At 51.4% G+C, this 22,973-nt stretch overlaps 1 protein-coding gene across 1 annotated transcript; it reads right to left on the reverse strand.

Annotated features, from left to right (window-relative positions):
• Positions 1-2,510: 2,510 nt before the first annotated feature.
• Positions 2,511-22,622, reverse strand: SCN4B (sodium voltage-gated channel beta subunit 4). The gene is made up of 5 exons (XM_019975254.2): positions 22,212-22,622; positions 13,586-13,758; positions 11,923-12,151; positions 10,121-10,250; positions 2,511-6,138 (listed from the first exon to the last, which is right to left on the reverse strand). The coding sequence occupies exons 1-5, from the start codon at positions 22,270-22,272 to the stop codon at positions 6,045-6,047; spliced, it is 687 nt and encodes a 228-aa protein (XP_019830813.2). The 5' UTR covers positions 22,273-22,622; the 3' UTR covers positions 2,511-6,044.
• Between the last annotated feature and the right edge of the window lie 351 nt (positions 22,623-22,973).

Raw genomic sequence — 22,973 nt, forward strand, 5'->3', positions numbered from 1 at the left:
CCTGTGGGGAGCACACGAACAGAGTGATGTGGTTCTTTTCCAAGCCTAGCCCGTAAAAATCCCCACACACCATCTTCATTCTCTCCTTCCCCGTCCATCAGCTGCATGGGAAAGGCTCCAAGGACCCAGAGGAGGACAAAGCCACAATGTAAGATGCCACACCTCTGAGCAAGATGTGGAAAGAGCCTAGACAGAAGATCCACAAGTGAGAAGCAAACTTGCATCGTGTTACAAGTTTTCTGTTTGAATCACAAGAGACTATAAGCTCCCTGAGAGTATGCTTTGTATTTAGCCCATTTTAGTAACACTAGCTTCTAACAGAGCTTCTGGTTCAAAATAGTCCATCTAGTCTGTGTGCCTGCCAGCAGCTCAAATTAAGAACCCTTAAATTTATGTGTATGGTGGGGAGGGGCTTCCCTGATGTCTCAGTGGTAAAGAATCCACCTGCCAACACAGGAGATGTGGGTTCAATCCCTGGGTTGGAAAGATCCCCTGGAGAAGGAAATGGCAACCACTCCAGTATTCTTGCCTGGGAAATCCCATGGACGGAGGAGCCTGGAGGGCTACAGTCCATGGGGTCACAAAAGAGTCAGACACAACTTAATGACTAAACAAAAACAGTTTATGTGTATTTTCGTCCTGGCTGAGTCAGTATGGCCTTCACAGGGTGATCCTATGTCAGGTTTACCCAGGACAGTCCCAGTTCCTAATTTGGTTTTGACACATTCGTTTATCTATCAATTATGACAGTTGAGTATGGAAAGGAAATATAATGAAACAGCAAAGATGGAAACCTACCTAGATCTTGGGACTGATCCTTACATGGGGAACTACAAGTTCAATGCACAGCACTCCAAGAGTGTTATAAACTCAGATATGGACCAGGAAACCTCAATATCTCACAGGTCTCTAGCTGATGAGAAGGTGCCAGGAGGTCCCAGGCAACAAGCAGGCGCTGAAGACGGGTGAGCACATGGATCCTGGTGATGAGTCCATTCAGGGTGGGAGCACAGAGGAGTTACTATTGCTGAGGGTGAAGGAAACACAGATGTTAACGGCATCTGCTGACACTGAGGACCTCATAGACCTCTGCCTTGCTGGGGTCCTTGATTGAGGAAGCAGAGTCTTTTAATAAGATCTCTTAAGGACTTAGTGTTTGAAACTCTTTGAGATGCAGTCTTAGGTGAACCCATTTAAGAGAGGGATATGGGGGAAAAATGTGGAATGATAGAATCCACAAATATAAGCACACACACACATTCACAATTCCTTCCCAGCCTGCCTTATGCCCAGCAGCTGGAAAGGAGGCTGGAGTGCTCGGTTAAACTATGTTCAAATAACTTAGGTGGCTCAGAGGTTAAAGCGTCTGCCTGCAATGCAGGAGACCTGGGTTCAATCCCTGGGTTGGGAAGATCCCCTGGAGAAGGAAATAGCAAGCCATTCCAGTATTCTTGCCTGGAGAATCCCATGGACGGAGGAGCCTGGTGGGCTACAGTTCACGGGGTCGCAAAGAGTCAGACACAACTGAGCGACTTCACTTTCACTTTCTTTCAAATAATTAAGATGGACAATATGAAATGCACATGGGTAGTCATTCCTGGGATGTAAGCCTAAACTTCCTCCCTCCCCCATCCCCACCCACGCCCATCCTCCCATCCCTCCAGACAGCATGACCCACCAAGCGTGGCTCGTTGTGCCTATATAGACCAGTCAGTAGGTCCTTTTGTGCTTTCTCTCTTTTTTAATCTTTTTAGATTTGTTTTAATGTGGACTATTTTTTAAATTTTATTTATTTTTGGCTGTGCTTCATCTTTGTTGCTTCACGGGCTTTTCTCTGGCTGTGGCGAGCAGGGGCTACTCTCTAGTCGTGGTACGCAGGCTTTTTGCTGCAATGGCCTCTCTTGCTGTAGAGCAGAGGTTCTAGGGCACGTGCGCTTCAGGAGTTTCAGCACATGGGCTCAGTAGTTGTGCTCCTGGGCTCTAGAGCCCGGGCTCAGCAGTTGTGGTGCATGGACTTAGTTGCTTCACGGCATATGGGGTCTTCCCAGATCAGGGATTGAACCCATGTCGCCTGCGTTGGCAGGGGCATTCTTCACCACTCAGTTACCAGGGAAGCCCTGTGCTTTTCCTCTTTAAGGTTGGCCTTGTCATTTGAAACAGATTTCACCTGGATACACATGTTAACCTGGGGTGGAGAGACCTGGGTAAGGGAATGTGATGACATTGACTGGTACCAGAATCATTGCCAAGGTCATCAGTACAGGGAAGGCCCTGGTAACGATTCCAGTATCAGAGGGCCATCTTTGCACCTTCTTCGGGGAAGGAGAAGTACTATCAGCACTAATACAACCTGAATGCCTATGAATACAGCAGACATTCTTAGACTTTTTACATCTGGTATCTCACCAAGGCAGGGGACGTTTCAGACACAAGGAGACTGAGGCTCAGCTGGCAAAGTAATAAAACTGGACCCCAACTTCCAATTAGCCAAGGATAGAAACCCCAAACTGTTTCTATTAAACATAATTTTTATTTCATCCAAGGCAAAACTAAATAAAATTCTACAAAGCAAAACATGTTGTCAAGGCAAGACAGTCAGTCAGCTCACGTTCGTTCTGTGCTTGAACACAAGTAAGTGCTTGGTGTGTACACATCTGCGCCTCCCAGAGGCACCCGCAGATCTAAGGCCCGCCCCCACAAGGCCCGTTTGTGCTGCATTGTTTTGATCTATAGTTTTACAGGAAATTGACTATGAGTATTGTTGTTATCCAAGCCAGAGGGATAAACCATGCATAAGATAGTCGAAAGCACTGCGTATCAGGTGGGAGGTGGGAGGGTAGGGACTCCCTGGGACACAGTAGTCAAGCAAGCTGTAGGATTTCCCCCAGAGAAGTCCCCTCTCCTAGCACCCCCTCCCCCCCACACTCTGACGGCAGCTGTGACAGTGAGATGGCATCATGGTGTGTTATGCGACCCAGGAGCACAGCTGGTCTCTCCCTCTGTCTCTTATTCTTTCTCAGATTCCAGGTGCCCCAACAGGAAAGATGGCTCTGAAATGTATAGAAGCTCCCCCATCTCAGGCACACTCAGCCTTTATACATAGTTCCACACATCCGCATGCCCATGCATGGCCCACCCACCCCACAGCCACGCATTTCCACACGCTCAGTCCACACAGGCACACCCTCGGCTGCCCCCATCTCAGGAGCTTGCTCTTACACCCCTCCCTTTGCATCCAGCTGTGGGCAGCCAGCCAGATGTGAAAGTCTGAGCTCCACCAGCTGTCCTCCCAGACCTCTCCAGGCTCGTTCTGGCTGCCTTCTGCACAATTCCTACATCAGGAGAATCCCAAGGCTTGGAATGCTCAGGTCCTACTTGGGGGTCAAGGAAGGGGGAGTGGGAAAGACTTTGTTTGTGGTCTCCTGACTTTAGTGTCAGCGAAACTGCATGTGTCCTGGGCTCCCAAGTTCAATATTGTGAATGCTCTCTAGCCCACACACTCTGAAAACACCCTCACCAGCCCCTGAAGATCCCTCTCAGAGACCCGCACGCGCTGAGGGTCTGCTTGGGAAGATGGCTTTGCCCACACATCTTCCACTGCAAGTTCATGCCAGAGCTTCTCCATGGGTATAATCCCAGCCTTGGGGCAGGACAGTCTTTGTTGTGGGGACTGAGTTGAACATCCTTAGCCCTCACGCTCATTAAACGGCAGTAGCCATGAGTCCTCAGGCCTTGGAGCAACCTAAAGTGTCCCCCTCTACAGTTCCAATCACCTCTATGGAAAACTACCAAACAAAAGCCATGGACAAGAAGCTTTAAGCATCAGAGCCAAGGTTTCTAACATTACAAAAGCTAAAATAATTCTAAGGGCAGGGGGTGGGTGGGAAGAGAGAGACAGAAAAGAGTGAGAATGTGTGTATGTGTGTATGTGTGTGTGTGTGAGTGTGTGCACTATAGGGATAGGACGCAGAGGACAGGATAGACTTGGAACACTCCCTCCAACTTTGATACCTGAACTCCTAAATCCCTTTCCAAGCCAAAAAGACATTTTTAAACCAAAACTTTCCAAGTCTTACAGTCCTGTGAAGTAGGTAAGTATTATTACCCCATTTTACAGATAGGAAAAGTTGAGCCCAGAGAAGTTACATGATCTGCCTATGAGTCAGCAGCAGACCCAGGAATACAGAGGATGATGCTCTCCCTCTCTCATACTCTGTGTGCCTTGGTTTCCTCTCAGGGAAGTCAGAGGAGCCCAAGCCTGTCCAAATGCTGAAGCTGGGAAAGGAAAAGAAAACGGTTCTAAATGAAGGAAACCTAATACGTTTCCAGAATAACTGGTGGCTCTGGTCTGTCTGCTCCTAAAGACAGGAAAGCCTGAACCTGAGCCCAGGATGGGAGAAGGAAGACACAAGGGACGGAAGCAGATCTGAGTGGGCCCTTGCTGGGATGTTCACTGCTGATTTTTGGCAGGGAGAGCCCTTAGGCAGTCCCCATACACTTTGAAAAAGGGGCTACTCCCCTCTCATTCCTCCCAGGGCCCCAAAGGACAGAGTGTCAGAAATTTAATGAGAGATGGAGGTGGGTGGAAGCAGATGGCGGATTCCTCCATGATCACAGCCCCGTCCATCCCCCACTTCATCAACTCACAGGGAAAACACCATGACATGGCAGGGCCCCAGGGAGCACTTAGCAGATGCCTCCAGGACTCAGCTGCTGGCCCAGGGGGCGTTAGCTCCCCGGTCCCTTGCCTGACCCTGAGTGTGGGCGGCTGGGGACCCCTCACCAGGGCCCCACCAGAGTTGGCTGTTCCACGTGGGCTGAAGGAAGGGGTCGAAGACGTTATGAGCCAGGACTCAGGAGCTAAGGCACAGTCTAGCCCCACACACAAGGGGTGTGCAAACCAGTGCGTGGAAAAGCAGAGGAAAACTGTGGCCACTCTCTACCTGCCCCTCCCCCACCCTAGGCTGAGGATGGAGGAGACAGCTGAGCAGGAAGCAGCCAGAAAACCCAAGAGCCCTCTCATTCAAAGCAAGAGGGTCCCTGAGGCGAAGGCAAGCCTTGACCCGGGGATGGAGGTGAACAACCCTGGGAGGGGAGAAGCGAGAGGAACACAGGAGCGAGCAGCTCCTCAAGCGAGATGGCGCCACCTGCTGCTTCGGAGGAAGAGCAGCAGGGCGGAGCCGGTTGGTAGTTCCCACGAGCGGCCACGGTCCTGCCAGGCCAAGGAGAAGGGGCAGCCGGCGTTGGTGGGCGTTCTACGGCCCTGACGCCCCGAACAGAAATTCTAGGAAAGAAGTAAGTGGCGCCCAGTGCTCTGGGACAGCCTGAGGAACCCATTCATGAGCCCTTCGGAACCCAGAGATTAGAAAAGCAGACCAGGTGGGCTAGGACCCCCTAACACAAAGTGGCAGCCCTAGCTGGGAGTCTTCAGGGACTCCGAGCAGCGGGGGAGAAGGGGAAGAACCAAGGCAGGCAGGCACCCAGGGGTCGGCGTAGGGGGAGGGAAGTTCCTCACTGGAGGGACATGGGGAACCAGGTATCCATCGAAGCCTCTCCCTGCAGGATCCTTCCAGCAGCCCCCAACCCCCAGAGCCTGTAGAGAGTCCTCCGGCCACTCCCGCCATAAAAGGGTTAGTCTTCCATACTCAGGGTCCAACTACTGGGGCAGCCCTCGGCGACCCCCCAAGTCTCTCACAAAGAGACATCAGGAGGAAAACCAAGGTGCTCCTCATCTAGGGTGGGGGGCACTGAAGACCATCTACCCCGGTGTCGGGGAACAGGCCATCCACACCGCCTCAGCCCCTCCTTTCCTGAACCTTCCGCGGGTTCCTTTCCCTGGCCAGCCATTGTCCCTGGGGAGCCCTGGTGGGAGGTAGGGGGTGGGGCAGGCGGGACAGGACCCCAGTTTCTCCCCGCCCGGGGAAGACTACAGTTTGAGCCAAGCAGCAGATGTCTCAGGCACATGGGGTCACGGACACGGCTCAAGCATCGGCTTCATCATAGGAAAGTGAGGCTCCCAGCAGCTGCTTGGCCCCACGCAGGGCTCACACTTTGGTTGGTGCTTTCTCTTCCGCCTTGGAGCCGGGCAACCCATTCTCGGTATTATCGTTCCCTGAGGAACTCACGAGGCACTCCTTCCTGAGAGGGAGAAAGGAGAGAGGGGAGGCAGTGGTGAGAGGGAGAGCCAAGTAGTGGGTAAAACTGTGTGGGAGGGGAGCCGTGGCCCCCTGTGCCAGCCCCGAGCCTCTCCCTGGCCTTCTGTAGTGCCACGGTAGCCAGAGGCCAGATCGCCCACCCTCTCTGCCTCCATTTCCTTGTCTAAAAAATGGCTGCAATGGCCCCTTCTTCATGGGATTACTGGGAGGAGCCAGGGAGCACTTGGAACAGTGCCTGAGCCACAGGAAGTACTCAGTAAGGCCAGCATCACCAGGTCATCTCAACATGGCAGAGGGCAAGGGTACCAGTCACTCCTCCCAGGGGTCAGTAATGAGGGGAGCCCAAACCAGGGTAGATGTCAGGCTGTGCCAAGCCAGGGGAAGGGTCCAGGCCAGCAGACAGGATGCCCAGGGCAAGTAGCTCCTCACCCAGGCCCTGCAGGCCCTTCCTCCTGAAGTTCTCTGGGACTAGAGGTAGCAAAATGAGATGGAAGGGTAGGCAGGTGCGGGCAGAGGCGGGGGATGGGGCAGGAGGAAGGAGAGGTGGGCCGGTGGGAATACCCCCCAGAACAGGCACCACCCCGGCCACCCTGTGCTGGGCATGTTCCAGTCTTAAGTACAAGACCCCCCAACAGCAGTGGCCAGGCCGCACAGGGTGCTCCAGAGAAGACCTGACTGCTGCATTACTCCTACATTTTGGCCCATGAAAACTTCCAAGTCTTTTTCATGGCTTTTGTCACTAAACTACATCTTAGCCTCACCCTGGGCTTGTGTAGCTGAGTTTGAGGCCTTCAGGAGAGATTTAACATTTCATCTTCATCAATTTCATCTTGCAGGATTTAGTCTATACCTCCAGCCTATGCTCCTAAATCCGGAAAAGGGAACTCTCCTACACTGTTGGTGGGCATGTAAATTGGTGCAGCCACTATGCAAAACAGTTTGGAGGTTTAGTTTTTTAAAACTAAAAATAGAGTTGCCATATGATCCGACAATCCCACTCTTGGGCATATATCCAGAGAAAACTCTAATTCAAAAAGATACATGCACCCCAAAGGTCATAGCAGCGCTATTTACAATAGCCAAGACATGGAAACAATCTGAATGTCCATCCATAGACGAATGAATAAAGAAGATGTGGTACATGTATACAGTGAAATATTACTCAGCCATAAAAATAATGAAATAATGCATTTGCAGCAACATGGATGGACATAGAGATTATCACACTAAGTGAAGTAGATCAGACAGAGAAACACCATATATACTTATATGTGGAATCTAAAGTATGAGTGAAATGAACTTCTTTACAAAGCATAAACAGAAAATCACAGAGAGAGAAAAAAACTTATAATTACCAAAGGGGGAGGGATAAATTAGGGATTAACAGATACAAACTACTATTATATAAAATAGATAAACCACAATGCCTTACTGTATAGCACAGGGAACTATATTCAATATCTGATAATAAACCACAATGGAAAAGAATCTGAAAAAGAACAAATAATGTAGGTATGTACAACTGAACCACTTTGCTGTGATTCCAGCAAACCAACACAACACTAAATTAGCTATACTTCAATTTAAAAAAAAATAAAAAAATATCCTCCCAGATCCCAATTTTGTTATCCATCCAATACAGTTGCTAGGTTTCTGGAAATTTGATAAGCGTATCATTCCTGTTGTTGTTGTTGTTTAGTCACTAAGTCGTGTCCAACTCTTTTCGACCCCATGGACTGTAGCCCACAAGGTTGCTCTGTCCATGGGATTTCCTAGACAAGACTACTGGAGTGGGTTGCCATTTCCTTTTCCAGGGGATCTTCCCAACCCGGGGATCGAACCTGTGTCTAGTCATTGGCAGGTTGGTTTTTTACCCCTGAGCCACCAGAGCCCATGTCATTCTTAGTGTAGTTTAAATCAGTAATAACAATGAACAAACAGAGCCTGTGACATACCACTAAAGACCCCTATTCAGATGGGTCTATCATCTATCTATCTACCTGCCTATCTCTAAACCTAAGGAATAGTCAGTCTAGCCAATTCCTATCCACCTAACCATCCATATTTCTTTCCAAAGACCCTGCTAGCTACCAGGCACTGTGTCAGGCTACAAAGGTGTCCAACTGACAAGGTGCCTGCTCTCCAAAAACCTGCAGTCTTCCAGGGAATATGCTATTAAACAAGTACCTGCAGCACAATGCAGTAAATGGCAGGACGGGGGTGGGGCATGCCAGGGAGGGACTCAGCCTAAGAGGGCTCCTTCTAGGGTCAGGGAGGGCCCTTTGGAAGCATCATTTAAGCTGAGACCAAGAAAGATGAGCAGGAAAAGAGGGAGGAGACGTTCGAGGCAGAGGGAACACCCTCACATGTGAAAGCCCAGAACTGATCATAAGATGCTGCCCCACACCTCCCTTCTTCTCAGGAAGCCACCACATCTTTACTGTCACGCAGGCCTACCTCGCTGCTCAGAGGACCCTCTCAGGCTTCCTCCTGGCCTGTCTCCCACCTCTAGCCTCTGCCTTCCCAGTCCCTGTGCCCATCAACACCAGACCCTTTCTTCCAGGTCCTCTGATGAAGCCAGGCCCTGCAAGCCCTCCCCAGCTCCCCTGTGGTCAGAGGAAAGCCAATCTCAGCCTCAAGGGTCCTCAAGGGTCTGTCCCCACCCCCTTTGCGGGTTTCCCCCCTTCCTCCTGACCCCACCCCCACTCTCTCAACAACAGCAACCACAAACACCTGTTCTCCACAATATGCTCGCTTCCCAGGCTGGCTGTCTTTGCTCTCAGCAGTTCCCTCTACAGAACAACCTTCTCTTCACCCTCCCTGGGACTTAACTCATATCCATCTTGCAAGGCTGACCACAAATGTCTCTTTGTTCTCCAAATTTTCTCACCGGCAATAGTAAGACTGATTATTAAAAACACAATTTGGTCTGAATCCATGCTCCAGACTCCTCTCAAGATCTCTGAAATCCTCCCAGCCTCTGGCCATGATGCAGCTAGATAGCCCAAGAGTTCATCATCGCAACCAGTCCTCCCAGCTCTCCCTCCCCTCTGCCAATCCCTAAAATTCTCTCCCTGCCTTCAGCTGCCTTCCTTTCTGACCAGTGCCCTTTTCAGCCTAATTTCTTCTCAACAAAGCAGCATGAAGCCAACCCCAACAGATCTTCTCCTTCTATCTTCTGCTTCTCCCTTGCTTCTCCTACTTACTTTCACCCTCTCTGCTTCAATGGAAGGCCTGCCTCATCTCATCTTTCTTGCCAAGAACACAACTTTCAAATGCCTTTGGTCTGCTCTGGGTTTTGCAGCATTCAATCATGGAACCTGCCAGCTCTGGCAATTCTGGGTAAGTGTGGGCTGCACCCTTTGTACCTCCTGATCTTTCTTCTCGTTCCTCTTACAAATACCTGTCTTTATACCTGAATTTGTCCTAGGGCTTCCCGGGTAGTCATATCAGCCTTTTCAGACTGTTTTTCTCTCCTTCATTTGAATTTTCAGAATTTCACAATAAAAGACTCCCATCACCCTAGAAGGATCTTCCCATTTTAGAGTTTCTGTATGCAGAATCTCATTATTTCCCCTGATCTAAAAAAAAAAAAAAAAATGCATTTTAAAGCCTTTGGTAGGACTTTAGATTGAGATGGTACAAATAACGGGATGGGCAGGAAGACGGAGGAATGAGGTAGAGCAGATGAGTTGTATGTATGTTCTCAGTGAAGTCAGTGTATTCAATAAACACCTCCTGAGCGGATGGGGGAAAGGGAGTGAGATGAAGAATAAGGCTGAAAGATGAAAGGAGCGGGGCAGGGATAAAAAAGAGAGTAGAAGAATTAGGGAGAGAGGAGGGATTAGGAGATAGATGGAAGGATGAAGGCAGACGGGGATATATGATGGTGGATGAGAGGATGCTGGAACACCCATGAGATGAGAATGGGTGGCGGGCCAGTGGGAAGGCAGGAGTCAACTTACTTCTTCTCCTGAGTCTTCTTGATGATGAAGGCAATGAACTTCTTAACCAGCAGGATGAAGATGAGGAGCCCAATGACCCCGCCCACGACACCCAGGATGATGAGGGTCACAGTGTTGTCCACTTCTTCCACTTCATGGTCAGAGAAGGGAAAGAAGAGGGGTGGAGAAGGAGAGCAGGAGTCACCTGGAGCACCACGGCAGCCCAGCAGCTCCCCAGCCTCCAACCTGGGCATCTGGGACACGCCCACCCCAGCAGGAAGCAGGAGAAGCTAGAATATGGCATCCGTCAGGCTAAGGCATAACAGGAAGTCGTCCCTCTCCCCCTGTGCTCCACACATACGCCCTCCCGCAGACACCCACACAACAAGTTCTGGAATAACTCAGACTTGGGGACCACAGCATCCAGGTTTGACTTGACCCTCAAGCATGAGACTTTCATTGCCTCCTTCTAGGTTTCCTTTTACCCATGCAGAAAAAAAAATTGAGAGTCTCCCTGCAATACCTCTTATGCAGCCAGAAGACACAGTAGCCAGGTAATCTGGATTTCAACAACAGGATTTCCACGGTCACAAATGAGCTGGTCACCAATAGTCACTAATAGCCTACAGCTGGTCACTTAACCCTTCTAGCCTCAGTTCCCTCATCTGAAAACTGACCTCCTGACTTCCCAAACCTGTTCCACCCACAATCTCCTCCATCTCTGCTGAGAAAACACCATCCTTTGAGTTGCTCTGACCAAAATCCTTGGAGTCATCCTTGACTCCTCTCTTTTTCTCAAACCCCTATATCCAACCCACCTGAGAATCTTAATGGCCCTAACTCCAAAAAATTGCAGAATCATGAGCATATTCTCTGCAGGAATCCCACATCATCCAGGAGAGCAGTGGATCCCCAGGAACACAAGAAACACAACACAATCAGGATGCTTAAGCAAGTTTCCTTCCTTTTTCTCTGCTTCCATGCCTCGCCAGCCTTCCAGGCTCCCCTCTCCATGATGCCCACCCAGTCTTAACTCCTTCAGCCCTTTCTCTAAACACGTCCAGTGTCGGGGTCATGGGATACCCTCATCACATGTTTCCTCATTGTCTAATTGTTCCACCATTGTCGGATTGGAATCCCCTCAACCAGGACTTAAGCCCCAGAGAGGAGAGACCATTCTTATCAATCTCTACTGGAACTTACGACTCTGAGCTCCTAATGAAGAGGGCCCTGGTTCAAGCCCTAGTCAGGGAACTAGATCCCACATGTGGCAACTAAGAGCCCACATGCCTCAACTAAGATCTGGCTCAGCCAAATAAATAGATAAATATATTTTTAATCTCCTTCGCTTTGGCTTTGCATGCTTTGCCCCATCTCAGTTATGTGTTTACTTGTCTTCTGTCCTACCCTGACCTGTCAATTCTTTGAGTGTATCATTCATAGCACTTTTTGGTCCTACATGGCATTCAATCAGCTGTTGCTAACAGAATACACAAGAGCAGTAATAATCAACACATAAGGAGAACTTCACAACACACTTCCATATAGCTTCTGGAACTCTCACAGCAACCCTAAGAGAAGGCAGATCTTCATATGAGGAAAACAAGGCTCAGAGGGCCTCAGTGTATATCTTAAGCTATTCAGTGGCAGAATAAGTATTCACACTAAGTTATTCGAGTTTCCAGATGTAACTCCAGTTGCCCTTGAAAGCATAAAGTGAAAGAAAACACCAATGGTCCATTTCACCATTACACTGAGATGGGTACCCACCCCCAGCCCCGTCCTTCCAACGCCATTGCCCTTGTCCCAGACCCATTACGTACATTTATCAACAACTTGGAGGAAGATGGTGGCCTGGTGCTGAAAATCATTCTCCTTGGGGTTCTTCACGTGGCAGGTGTATTTGCCCGTGTCGCTGAACTCCAGGTTCTTCAGCGAAATGGAAATATTGTTCATTTTCTCCTTTGTGGAGCCCTCCAGAGTGATGCGGTCATCATCTTTCAATTTCACCTTGGGGTCCAATTTCTCATTCTTCACAGTCCCATCTATGAGCTGTGTGGGAAGATGGGAGCAAGGAGGGGGGCCAAGAAAAAAATCAGAGTCCTTTCTAGAGTCATGACATCACTCCAGCCCACTCCTTGGGCACCTTCCTGCCCAGGTCAGGAAGAGCCCTTCCCCTTGGTTTCCCACGCTTATCGATAGATCTGTCTGTCTAACCTGGATTTTACTTGCTTCAGGCTAAACCCAATTTCTGTTACTAAGGTCTCCCTAGAATGTAGCATGACTTTTACTGCTTTCTTCATAAAAGCCTTTTAATACCACATAAAAGCCTGTTAATACCACACTCGCTTCCCTCTGTCATTCCTTCCAGCTTTTGCTAGCACCTCATCCCCTATCTGCCTGAATTCTGACCCTCCATCAAGATGTGGATCAATCCCACAGGGCAGTGCATCGGCACCCTCTGAGTTCAGTGTTTAATTACATCCAGAGTTGGTCTCTTGTGACTTCCAGTCCCCTACTAGGTTGCAGAGTACTCAAAAAGCACATGCTGGGACTTCCTTGGTGGTCCGGTGGCTAAGACTCCATACTCCCAATGCAGGGTGGCCTGGGTTCAATCCCTGGTCAGGGAACTAGATCCCACATGCCACAACTAAAGATCCTGCTTGCCACAACTAAGATCTGGTGCAGTCAAATACGTAAAGAAACATTTAAAAAACAATTGCTGACTCTCCATCCCCACCCCCAGCCAAAGCCCTGGACCCTTCTCTTCTCCAGCATCCCCTTCCATCCTTCCAAGGCCTATTCCCCAGCCCTTCTCCTGTTTGGACTCTTCTCATTCTCCGTCTCCAAGTCTTCCAAATGTCTTGTCTCTTCTGCTTTTTAAATTAAATTATTAATATTTACACCAGCTAACCAAGTTTCCGGTATTTCTTCAGACCAGACAGAGGACTCTAGACAGGAATTCCACCCCAAATTCTAGCAACAAAAATCTAAGCATCCTTCCCACATAGATCTGTCTAGACAGGCTCTGGAAAGAATACTGGGAGAGAGACTTCCCTAGAGGTCCAGTGGTTAAGAATCCGCCTGCCAATGCAGGGGCCACGGGTTCGATCCCTAGTCCGGGAAGATCCCACATGCCACGGGGCAACTAAGCCCGTGCACCACAACTACTGAACCCATGTGCCCCAGAGCCCCTGCTCCACAGCCAGAGGGGCCGCTGCAGTGAGAAGCCCGTGCACCGAACTAGAAGGTAGCCTCCACTAGCTGCAACCAAAGAAAATGTCAAAGACCCAGTGCAGCCAAAAAGAACGAAATACATGTATTTTTAAAATAAATAAAAGGTGAGGGTGACCAAAGATGCATCCCTGGAGACCATCATTGAAGGGTCAGTCCAGAAAGGACCATAGCCTGGGGTGGGAGGCAGGGGTGAGGGGACAAACCCCGGAGGAGGATCTGAGCTGCCCCATCCCTTCTCCGGCTACTTACGATCTTGTATGTATCACTGCTGTTGTAGGACCACCAGAAGTGTAGGTTCTCGAAGCCAAAGCAGCTGGAGAAGGTGCAGGGTAGCAGGATCTCCGTGCCGTTGACAGCGTAGATGGTGGTGGCCTTTCCCACTGACACCTCCAGCGACAGGGACACCGGGAGCAGGAAGAGACCTGTGTGAGGGGCACCACCTCCCTGAGTAAAACCCCACCAGAACCTCCAGCCTGCAGCCCTGGAAGGGACCTCTCCGGTGGAGTGCAGTGGCATGGTCAGGCAGGGATGTCTCTATTGCCCTCTGTGTCAATATTAGGAAGATGGTTCTCTTTACTTTAACCGACTCTGCCTGGACTACCTCCGTGATTGATTCTCCCTCTTGGCCTGAGCTGGATGGACTTCTGAGCCTGTTAGTAACCCTTGTGACACTCTAAGTGACCACCAGGGGTCACCCCAACCCAGGAAAACCAGGTCCCGGCCTCCGTGCCGCGAGTCCGCGCCCCTTAAACAGCAGATGTGATCCCTGTGGCCCCCAAGTGCAGAACCTGCGCCTCCTGTTCGCGCTGGGAATCTCCCCAAGGGCTGTGCGCCACTCCCTCGTGATATTTTCGGGATTTGGCGGGGCAGGGGTGTTGGGAGGCTGAGCGGGTCTCCTGAGGTGGCTAAAAGGAAAACGGCAGACACCGGCTCCTCGGCCACTCATCACGGACCCTGGCGGCTCCCACCCGCCCCAAGGGGCCGAGAGGCAGGGGGATGCCTCCCGCTGGACCTTGCTCCACCACCGAAAGGGACGTCGAGAAGAAAAGAGAGACAAGGCGGACCTAGAGGGCATCCCGCAGGGTGGGGTGGAACGGGGATGTCTTGGCATCAGTCAGCAGCCGTGAAATCAGAGGGAGTAAAGCAATAACCTCAGAGAAAGTGAGGGCGGGAGACACTTGATGGAGGCCGACTCAGGGCAGCAGGATGCTTGCAAGCCGGTGGCTGGAGTGGGCACTGCAACCGTGGTCCCCTCCGGACCCAGAGTAGCCCCCCGACCCCCTGCAGCCCCACTGCGGGGACCATCCCCACCCCCACCCCCTTCTTTCCCACACCTTCCAGTCTAATGCCATGGCTGCCAGTTGAGCAGGTGGCAGTTGTGAATTTCCACTAATGGCCTCTGGGTCCTGCCTCGTGAGTTTGTGAGTTCTTGTAAGAGAACCTGGCCCTCCTGTCCTACAGAGTCCTTGAGGAAACCCTACTGTACCTCAAGGTCATGAGGAGAAGGGGTTTCAGAATTAGACACTAGCTGTCCTTGCCCCTGAATGAACCAGGGTCACCCCGGGTGAGAACTCAGAGTCCTTCTCAGGTTCCCAGTGATGCTGAGAATAATGACCTTTTCCTGAGCAGAGATGTTGGCTAAGGCTGCGTATGAGTAATTTCATAGCATCTTCACCTCTCACCTGGAAGGAGGGTCTTATTAATCACATTTTACAGGTGGGAAAGATAAGGCTCAGAAGAGCAAAGTGCCCTGTGCCTTGGCCAAAGTCCTACAACTTCCAGAGGTAAATGTGAACTGGAGTGTGACTCCAGTTGGGCAGTTGAGAGCAGACACCTGGCTGTACCACCTCCTATGCCAAAGTTTCCCTGGCATCTCTTCCCAGACTGTAGCTTCTCTCAACTACTTGGACCACCAGCCTGGCGTTCCCACAGTGTCAGAGCCTAAAGGACCCGGATGGTTTCAGCTTAGAGACACTAAGTTGCCACTGCCTGATTTTAGAGATGGGACAACCAAGACCCCAAATGGGAGGAGACTTGGCTAAACTAACTGGGTTTAGAGGCTGAGCCACTTGAGAACCCCTCTCAGGCCAGTCAGCTCCCAGCTCTGCAGGCAATTCCCATAACTGTTCTTGTTCCCAAGACAGATAGGACCAGTCTTTGTTTTAAAGTTGCCAACCTTGCTCCCATCCTCATTCTCAGGGAAGGACCTCTTTCATCAAACTTAATTTCCTCATTGTATCGATACATCATAAACCAGCTTCCTCTTGGTTTGCACACACGAGATAAGGATGCCTAGTGCCACCTGGGCAATGCTTTTTAACTTAGAAGAAGGAGACCTCTCCATCAGTCCAGTGGTTAAGACTCTGCACTTCCCACTGCAGGGGGCTCAGTTTCAATCCCTGGTTGCGGAACTAAGATCTCGCCTGCCATGTGGTGCGGCCTTAAGTAAGTAAGAGGAGCTCCATGGAGAGCTGGAGGCCCAACTCTGCCCTTAGGACTCCCTCAGCTTCTTCATGTCCTCTTTACTTCTGAAGGCAAAGCGGACTGCTCTTAACACAAAGCTCAGAAATAACAACCCATAGTCCAGGATCAACAGCTATCAACAACTGCTGGTATATGCTCAGCACTTACTATGTGCCGGCTACATATAATCCCCACAGCCACGCTCTGAGTGGTGTACCGTAATAGCTCCATATTGCAGACACGGCAACTGAACACAGACAGGTTTGGTGACTTGCCTAAGGTCAACAGAGGGGCTTCCCACATGGTGCTAGTGGTAAAGAACCCGTCTGCCAATGCAGATGTAAGACACATGGGTTCAGGTTCGATCCCCGGGTCAGGAAGATCCCCTTGAGGAGGGAAAGGCACCCCACTCCAGTATTCTTGCCTGGAAAATCCCATGGACACAGGAGACTGGCAGGCCACAGTCCATAGGGTAGCACAGAGTCAGATATGACTGAAGCAACTTAGCACATACACACAAAGGTCAACAAGAGACATTTCTAGCATCCCAAAGCAAGAAAGCCCTACCTTACATCCTAAAACAGCAGATTTTGCCCACCAGAGTTCCAGTTAGTGCTGAGGGGTCATTTCAATTAGCCTTCAATCTTTGATCAGCTCCTCTGTGCCAGGGATTGTTCTACAGCAGTGGCTTTCACAAAGCATCAGAATCACCTGGAGGTGATTACAGCTAGCTCCGCCGGCCCCACCCCAGCAGTTTCAGATCCAGCACCTAGAGTGGAGCCTGAAATTTTGCATTTCTAAGAGGTTCCCAGAAAATGCTGCAATCAGAGATGACACTTTGGGCCCCACTGTGCTAGAGGACTTCTACCTATTAACTTCAACTCTGATTAGAATGCCGAAAGATGGGTATCATTTTTCTCATTGTACAGATGATACAATTGAGGCTCAGAGAGGTTAAGTCACTTGCACAGGGTCACATAATAAATGGTGGATCTGGAATTGAGCACTGATGGTAAAATAGGATGGGCATTTTACAGGCACTGTCTCATTTAATCCTCATGATAATCCAAATGAGGTAGTTATTATTTTTATCCCCAACATGCAAAATGAAGAAACAGCCTCAGAGAGATTAACTTGCTCAAGGCCACACAACTGGTGAGTGGAATAAGCAGACTACAGACCGAGCTCTGCTTTCCACCACTCTGTGACGGTGCCTCTCCAAGGGAACAACGCCATCAGGGCCAGCCCTCCTTAAAGCTCCTGGTTTTCTTTTCATTTCTCCCCTCCCTCACCACCTTGCCCCAGAGATCTACAGACAGGAGCCAGACATGAGATTACACCCTCCTGCCTAAAAGATGGCCTTCAATTTGGTTGTCTTTTTTTTTTTTTTTTTTTTTGCCACACTGCATGGCATGTGGGATCTTAGTTCCTCACCTAGGGATTGAACCCATACCCCCTGCAGTAGAAGCAAGGAGTTTTGCTTGCTTCTGGACTGCCTGGGAAGTCCCAAGAAGACAACCTTCTGATGGGAGATCTCAGTTTTGCTTCTCACCACCCCTACCACCTCCACAAACCAAAGAATGGAGTGCAGTGTGGTGAAGCTCTCAGCAGAAGGAGCTTCCTGATGCCTACAGTGCTCCCTCGGAGCCTGAGCACGTGTTCCAGGGAGCACCACAGCACCAGCCTCTAGTGTCCAGGATCCTAGGGGAGACAGGGGGATCCAAGTCAGGGGCCAAACCCCTTCCCCCCAACCTCAGCTGGAATAGACTATCCAAGCACCAGAGATACCCATCAGAAGCTAAATCTTTTTGATCACTTTAAATAGAAGCAAAAACAAACAAACAAAAAAAATAGTCCAGGACAGAGGAGAAAAGTACTTCTCTAAGGTCTGACTCATGACGGTGCGCATTTCCACCTGATTAGTGTGTGTGCCTGTGTGAATGAATTAACTCTAATGTACTCAGGACTCCCAGACTCCCAGAGTGAAGCATCACCATTCCCACCGTAGCCTGGAAGGGACAAAGGGAAGGCAGAGATGTTTATACGATGAAGTTCAGAGTCCTGCCTGAATTAAAGCATCAGAGACGGGGAGCAAGCCTGGCTTCTCCACTGCACACCCTCCCAGCACACAGAAGTCTTATCGGCCGTGTCTGGGAGGCTCGTGCACGGGAAAACCCGGAAGCCTGCGTCCTGTGCCTTCTTCCCTGTGAGCCTGTGCTGTGGGGAGAGAAGGGGGCAGAGTCAGATCTAGACCCACTAGAGGACTCAGAGAGGTACTTCAGCAGGATGACCAAGCCAGGATGCATGTATCAGGAGGCACATGGCAGACCCCACTTGGCTGGCTGACCTTGAGAAAGTCAGAGGTGCTACATCCTCAAACCAGGGATGCCTGTCTTTCCTACCTTCTAAGCTTGGTATAAAGCTAAAAAAAAACATGAGCTTATAAAACATGAGAAGGGCTTCAATGAGTGCATCCCTCTGGCCTGGGCTCTCTGTGGGTAGAGGAACATAGTGTGTAAAAGGAGGCAGAGGGACAGGGCTGGCCTCCACTGTAGGTCTAGATGTAACCAAGACACTCAACCCGTGTCAGCCAACAATATCTCCAAGCCATTCAAGCACTGTTTTATACTTTCACCCTGTATTACTTCCTGGAGGTAATTATTTCCATGTGGCTACTTCCTCGGATAAAGAAGGACTTTCTTTGTCCCAAACTAAACTCTTTAGAATTTCAAGTGATCGTGTGTGTGTTTCAGATTGGGGGTCCCTTTCCTGCATCTTGGGATGGGTGGGAACAAGTCCTCTGACCCGTGATCCTGTGGAATTCAATCCTAAGCCTTGTCTTTGCTCGCTAACTGCCGAACCGTTCTCAGAACAGCCATTTTCTTGGCTGTTTTCTGATCGGCCCCCTCCTATCCCACCCGATTATGTCTAAGGATTGACTCAGGCCTCCCATTTAAAGTAAAAATATATTTGTACAGGCAAATCTTATTAAATACACCAAGGGGGATCTCATATCTACCATCAGACGTTCCAAGTCAAATGCCAAGGCAGAAATCTTCTGCCACCTTTTCCCATATCCAGGTACAGTGATACCCAACAGGCCGAGAGGAGGAAAGAGGGGCAGCGTGGAGCACACTCTAAGTTTAGCTCCCCGGGCTTGCCTGGCAAGGCAGGCAGAATCGCGGCTGACTTTAATAGAGAAGATGATACACTGGCCCCAGGGGAGTCAGGTTCAAAGTAAGAGCTGGGAGGGAGAAAGTGGGCCGAGGCCAGCAGGACAAGACCCCTCCTGGGGTGCAGGCCCTGGGGGCTGTGGGAGGCAGGGCTGAGCCAGGCAAGGCCCCTGGGCCCAAAGACAGAGGAAAGATTTCAGCTCCCTCTCCCTAGGCAACCTGCCGGCTTCCTGCCCACCCCCAGGAGCTTTGCCAGGATAGAAACATGCCCCTGAGACAGCGCTGGATGCTCAACAAAACCAGCTTTGCAAACAATTCCAAGCAGTGTGCCCATCCCTCCTCTTGCAGGCCATGGAATGGGTGTGGCTTCTGCAGAGATCCTTACACCCTCAGCAGCGGGGCAAGGTGGGAGAATCTGTGCCTGGGGTCTACCTAACATGCTGGTCCCACCCGCCACAGCAGCCATAATGACTTGGGACCCCACAAGCCTGCACGTCCAAAAAAAGAATGAATCCCCAACCCTGGGATCTTTCTCCTCTTCCCTGCTTTCCCATCTTCTTTGCCATGAACCGCTTATTTACCCTTTCCTTTTCCTTCCTCTGAGTGGGACTAAACACCCTCTGCTTAATTGCCTTCTCATTAAACAAGTCCTTAATAAATACATGCCCAGGGAAAGAGGGTTGGGCAACAGAGCACCCTCACAAGTGATAATTACACAGAGATCGCAGCAATTAGGCAGATCAGGCAACAAGTAAGGAGTGGGTAGGACAGATACATTACCAGTCACGTGCTTAGGAAGGGACTGACACCTTTTAGCCTCAGTTGCAATACTGCTGTCTTGAAAACTGTGTCTCAATTTAAGAAAGGAGCGTCTGGTCAGATTATCAAAAATCAGTTTCATCTCGCCTAGGAGATTGAGTTTGATGTGGGGAGAGGAAGCTGGAGGGGTAGAGGACTCCTAGGAGCTTACTACTCTGTACCCAGTTTCCATAGTTGTGAGAACAGCTCTGGGCCCCTAAGCCTCTGTTCTTCCACACTCAGGCTCCCGAGCTCACTGCTTCTTCAGTCCATCAGCACGACCCCTGCTGACCTTCCCCCGCAGCAGACTGTGGTTAACTGAGAAGGAAGTTGGTGTGACAAAGCCACAGAGACCTGGATTCTGGCCTACCTGGCCATCAACTGGCTACACACCAGTGAGCAAGTCACCTTCCCTCTCTGGACCGTGGTTTCTACATCCTGAGGGGAGCTCTGTGCTATGGTTTCCAAAGCTCCTGCCAGCTCTGATGCTCTACTTGGCTGTCCAGTCATCTCTGCATCTCCCCTCCTGGACCAAGACCAAGGATGGTGTCTTCTTGCCAAGCTCAAAGCAATGCCACTGCGAGGTCTTATCGGTGGCTGCCTGGGCAACGTCCAGGGAGGGACTCAGGTTGTATTCCCTCGGCAGACCAGAGGGGCAAGGGGCAGAGCAGCTGGGGCCAGTTCTAAGGTCTTCTGGTCTCCCCCTACGAATCACTCTGCTCTCTCCCGGGCTCCCAGAGGGTAGCTCAGGGAATCTTCCAAACCTGTTCCAATGGGCCTCTGTCCCTCCCTAGTCTATCAGCTCAAACAGTGCTTAGAGGATGTGGGGGTTTCCACCTGGAGAAAAGTACCAAGAATCTGTGCCTTGGTGTGTACACACACACACACTCACACACGGTGTATGGTGGGGTTCCCCACAGAAGACAACTTCTATGAATACTCTGGCACTCACATTCCACCAGCCAACCAGGCAATAGGAGAAAGGGAAGCCAGAGGTGTTGATAAGCAGGCTAGTTTAATGGTGGTGTGAGTGAATTCCCCAGTGACCCCTTCCCTTTGCCATGGCCACAGTGATCAGAGATGGGATGAGGGGGAGCAGAGGGCCACTGTGCCCTGCCCATGAAGAGAAGCCTCGGGCCTCGCAGAGACCCACCTCTTAGGGTCACCGTGGAATCAGCACACCTGTGCCTAAGCTACAAGAGAGAACACCAGCTGTAGGGATGTAACAAAAGCAGCGGCTCCTGAGTGAAGGACGGACTTTATCCCCGCTCCACCCCCAGGTGCTAACATGACAGGTCAGCACATGGTTTACCTCGGCAGAAGCAGCAGCGGCCACCCTTAAAGACTTCTGTCTTCCTGTTTTCAGCCCAAATGCTTACATCGTGTGCCCAACCCGATGAGGGGAGCTGCCAAAAGCCAAATCTGACAAATATAAACAGGAAGAGGTGCAGGTGCCAGAGATGGAATCGGCTTACACTGAAATCCAGCTTTGACTTCTGAAAGGCTACATTCTGGACTACTAAATGTCATTCCCTAATCTCTGGGAGTTTGACGTTCAAAAGTATCATATGCATAAAATAGACACTAATCATGGGTTCCTTCTGTGGTCTCCGGATGTGCCTCCTTAGTCTTCATACTCATCCCAAAAATGAAGAGCCAAGAGCAGGTTAAACAGGTCCCACCGCCCAACCCCATGGAATCTTTACCTAAGAAGAGAGACAGGATCCTTCCTAAAAGGGGGAAATTCTTGGCAGTCCAGTGGTTAAGATTTGGTGCCTTCACTGCCGAGTGCATGGGTTCAATCCCTAGTCGAAGAACTAAGATTCCCACAAGTGTCGAGCCATAAAAACATAAATAAAATTTAAAGGAGGGCTCGAACGATCCTCCAAGTCCCTCCAACCCCATCCAGTCTGCAGAGAAGGCAATGGGCACTAGAGGAAGTAGACAGCAGAGGAGCCAAACGGAAAAGGGACAGGAGGAAGGGGCGCTCCCCCGCCTTGAACTGGTGCACGCCAGTGCCCGGGCAACACGCATCTAAGTTGCAAGGGGCTCCGGGCTGGGGTAGAAACCAGCGTCCCAACAACCACACGTGCAACCCACCGGGCATCTCCTACATCCGATCCCAGACACGTTCGCCCAGCCGGCTTAAACCTCTGCGGCCCCAAGCTCCAGCTCCTGAAGCTGAACGCACTAGAGACAGCAAAGAACTAATCTCCGGGCTGGCGGGTGGGATGGGGCGGGGGACGGCGCAAGGTCCCCCGACAGCTCAGCAGTCCAAACGGCGTCCTGGAAGTAGCTGGAGCCGCTCATTGGGGGCCGCGCTCCAAAGCCCACCCTATCCAAGGTGCTGTTCTTCTAAGTGTTCCCTGCTCTGGGGGGAGGGGGAGGGGGGAAGGGTTGGGGCAAGAGGTAGAAGAAACCAAGCCGGGTGTCTGTCTTACCCAAAAGCCCAATGCCCAGCCATCTCGCCCGGGCTGCGCCTTGGTCCCGAGCCCCGGGCATCGTTCTGTTCTCTCCGGAGCGCCCCCGGGGCGCGGGGACGGGATACAGGGCACACCCGCGCTCGCAGCCCGCGGTCTGCAGTGGGGCCGGAGGCTGCCGGGGAGCTCTGCGCCGCTGGCCAGGGCTCGGGAAAGTTAGCGCGGAGAGCGCGAGGAGGGGGAGGCAGGGAGGGAGAGGAGGAGCCGGCTGCGGGAGCGGCCGCCGGGGGCGCGGGAGGAGAAGGAGGAGCCCGCGGAGGAGGAACGCGAGCAGGGCCAGGAGGCCCGCCGAACTAGCACCTAGGCGAGCGACGCTGCGCCTCTGCTCTGGAAGCGCTCCAGCCGCAGGAGGGGCGGTGGCCGCCGCGGAGCCCGGGGCGCCCCCGCCTCCAGGTCCCGGAGCCCCGGGAGCCGGCCGCACCCCCAGCACCGCCCCCCCCACACACACACCCCCTTGCTTCCTCTCCGGCTTGGGCTGGGCGGCTGCGGCTTGGCACTGCAGGGCCGCCCGCAGCCGCCCGCATCATCCCGTGCGCTGAGCTGCCAATTAGGAGGATAGTTTGGGGAGGAGTCGAGGTGGAGCGTTTCGGGTGTTGGAAGGCTGCGATGTCTGCTTTGGGGAACATGAGTTTGGGTAACGGCTCGATCTCCCGGGGCCGCGAAAGGACCGCTCGGTCGCCCGCAGCCGGCACTGCCGCAGCCGGTGGGCGTGTGCGGGCTTGT

Source organism: Bos indicus, chromosome 15 (assembly GCF_029378745.1).
Source record: "Bos indicus isolate NIAB-ARS_2022 breed Sahiwal x Tharparkar chromosome 15, NIAB-ARS_B.indTharparkar_mat_pri_1.0, whole genome shotgun sequence".
Taxonomy (NCBI): domain Eukaryota; kingdom Metazoa; phylum Chordata; class Mammalia; order Artiodactyla; family Bovidae; genus Bos; species Bos indicus.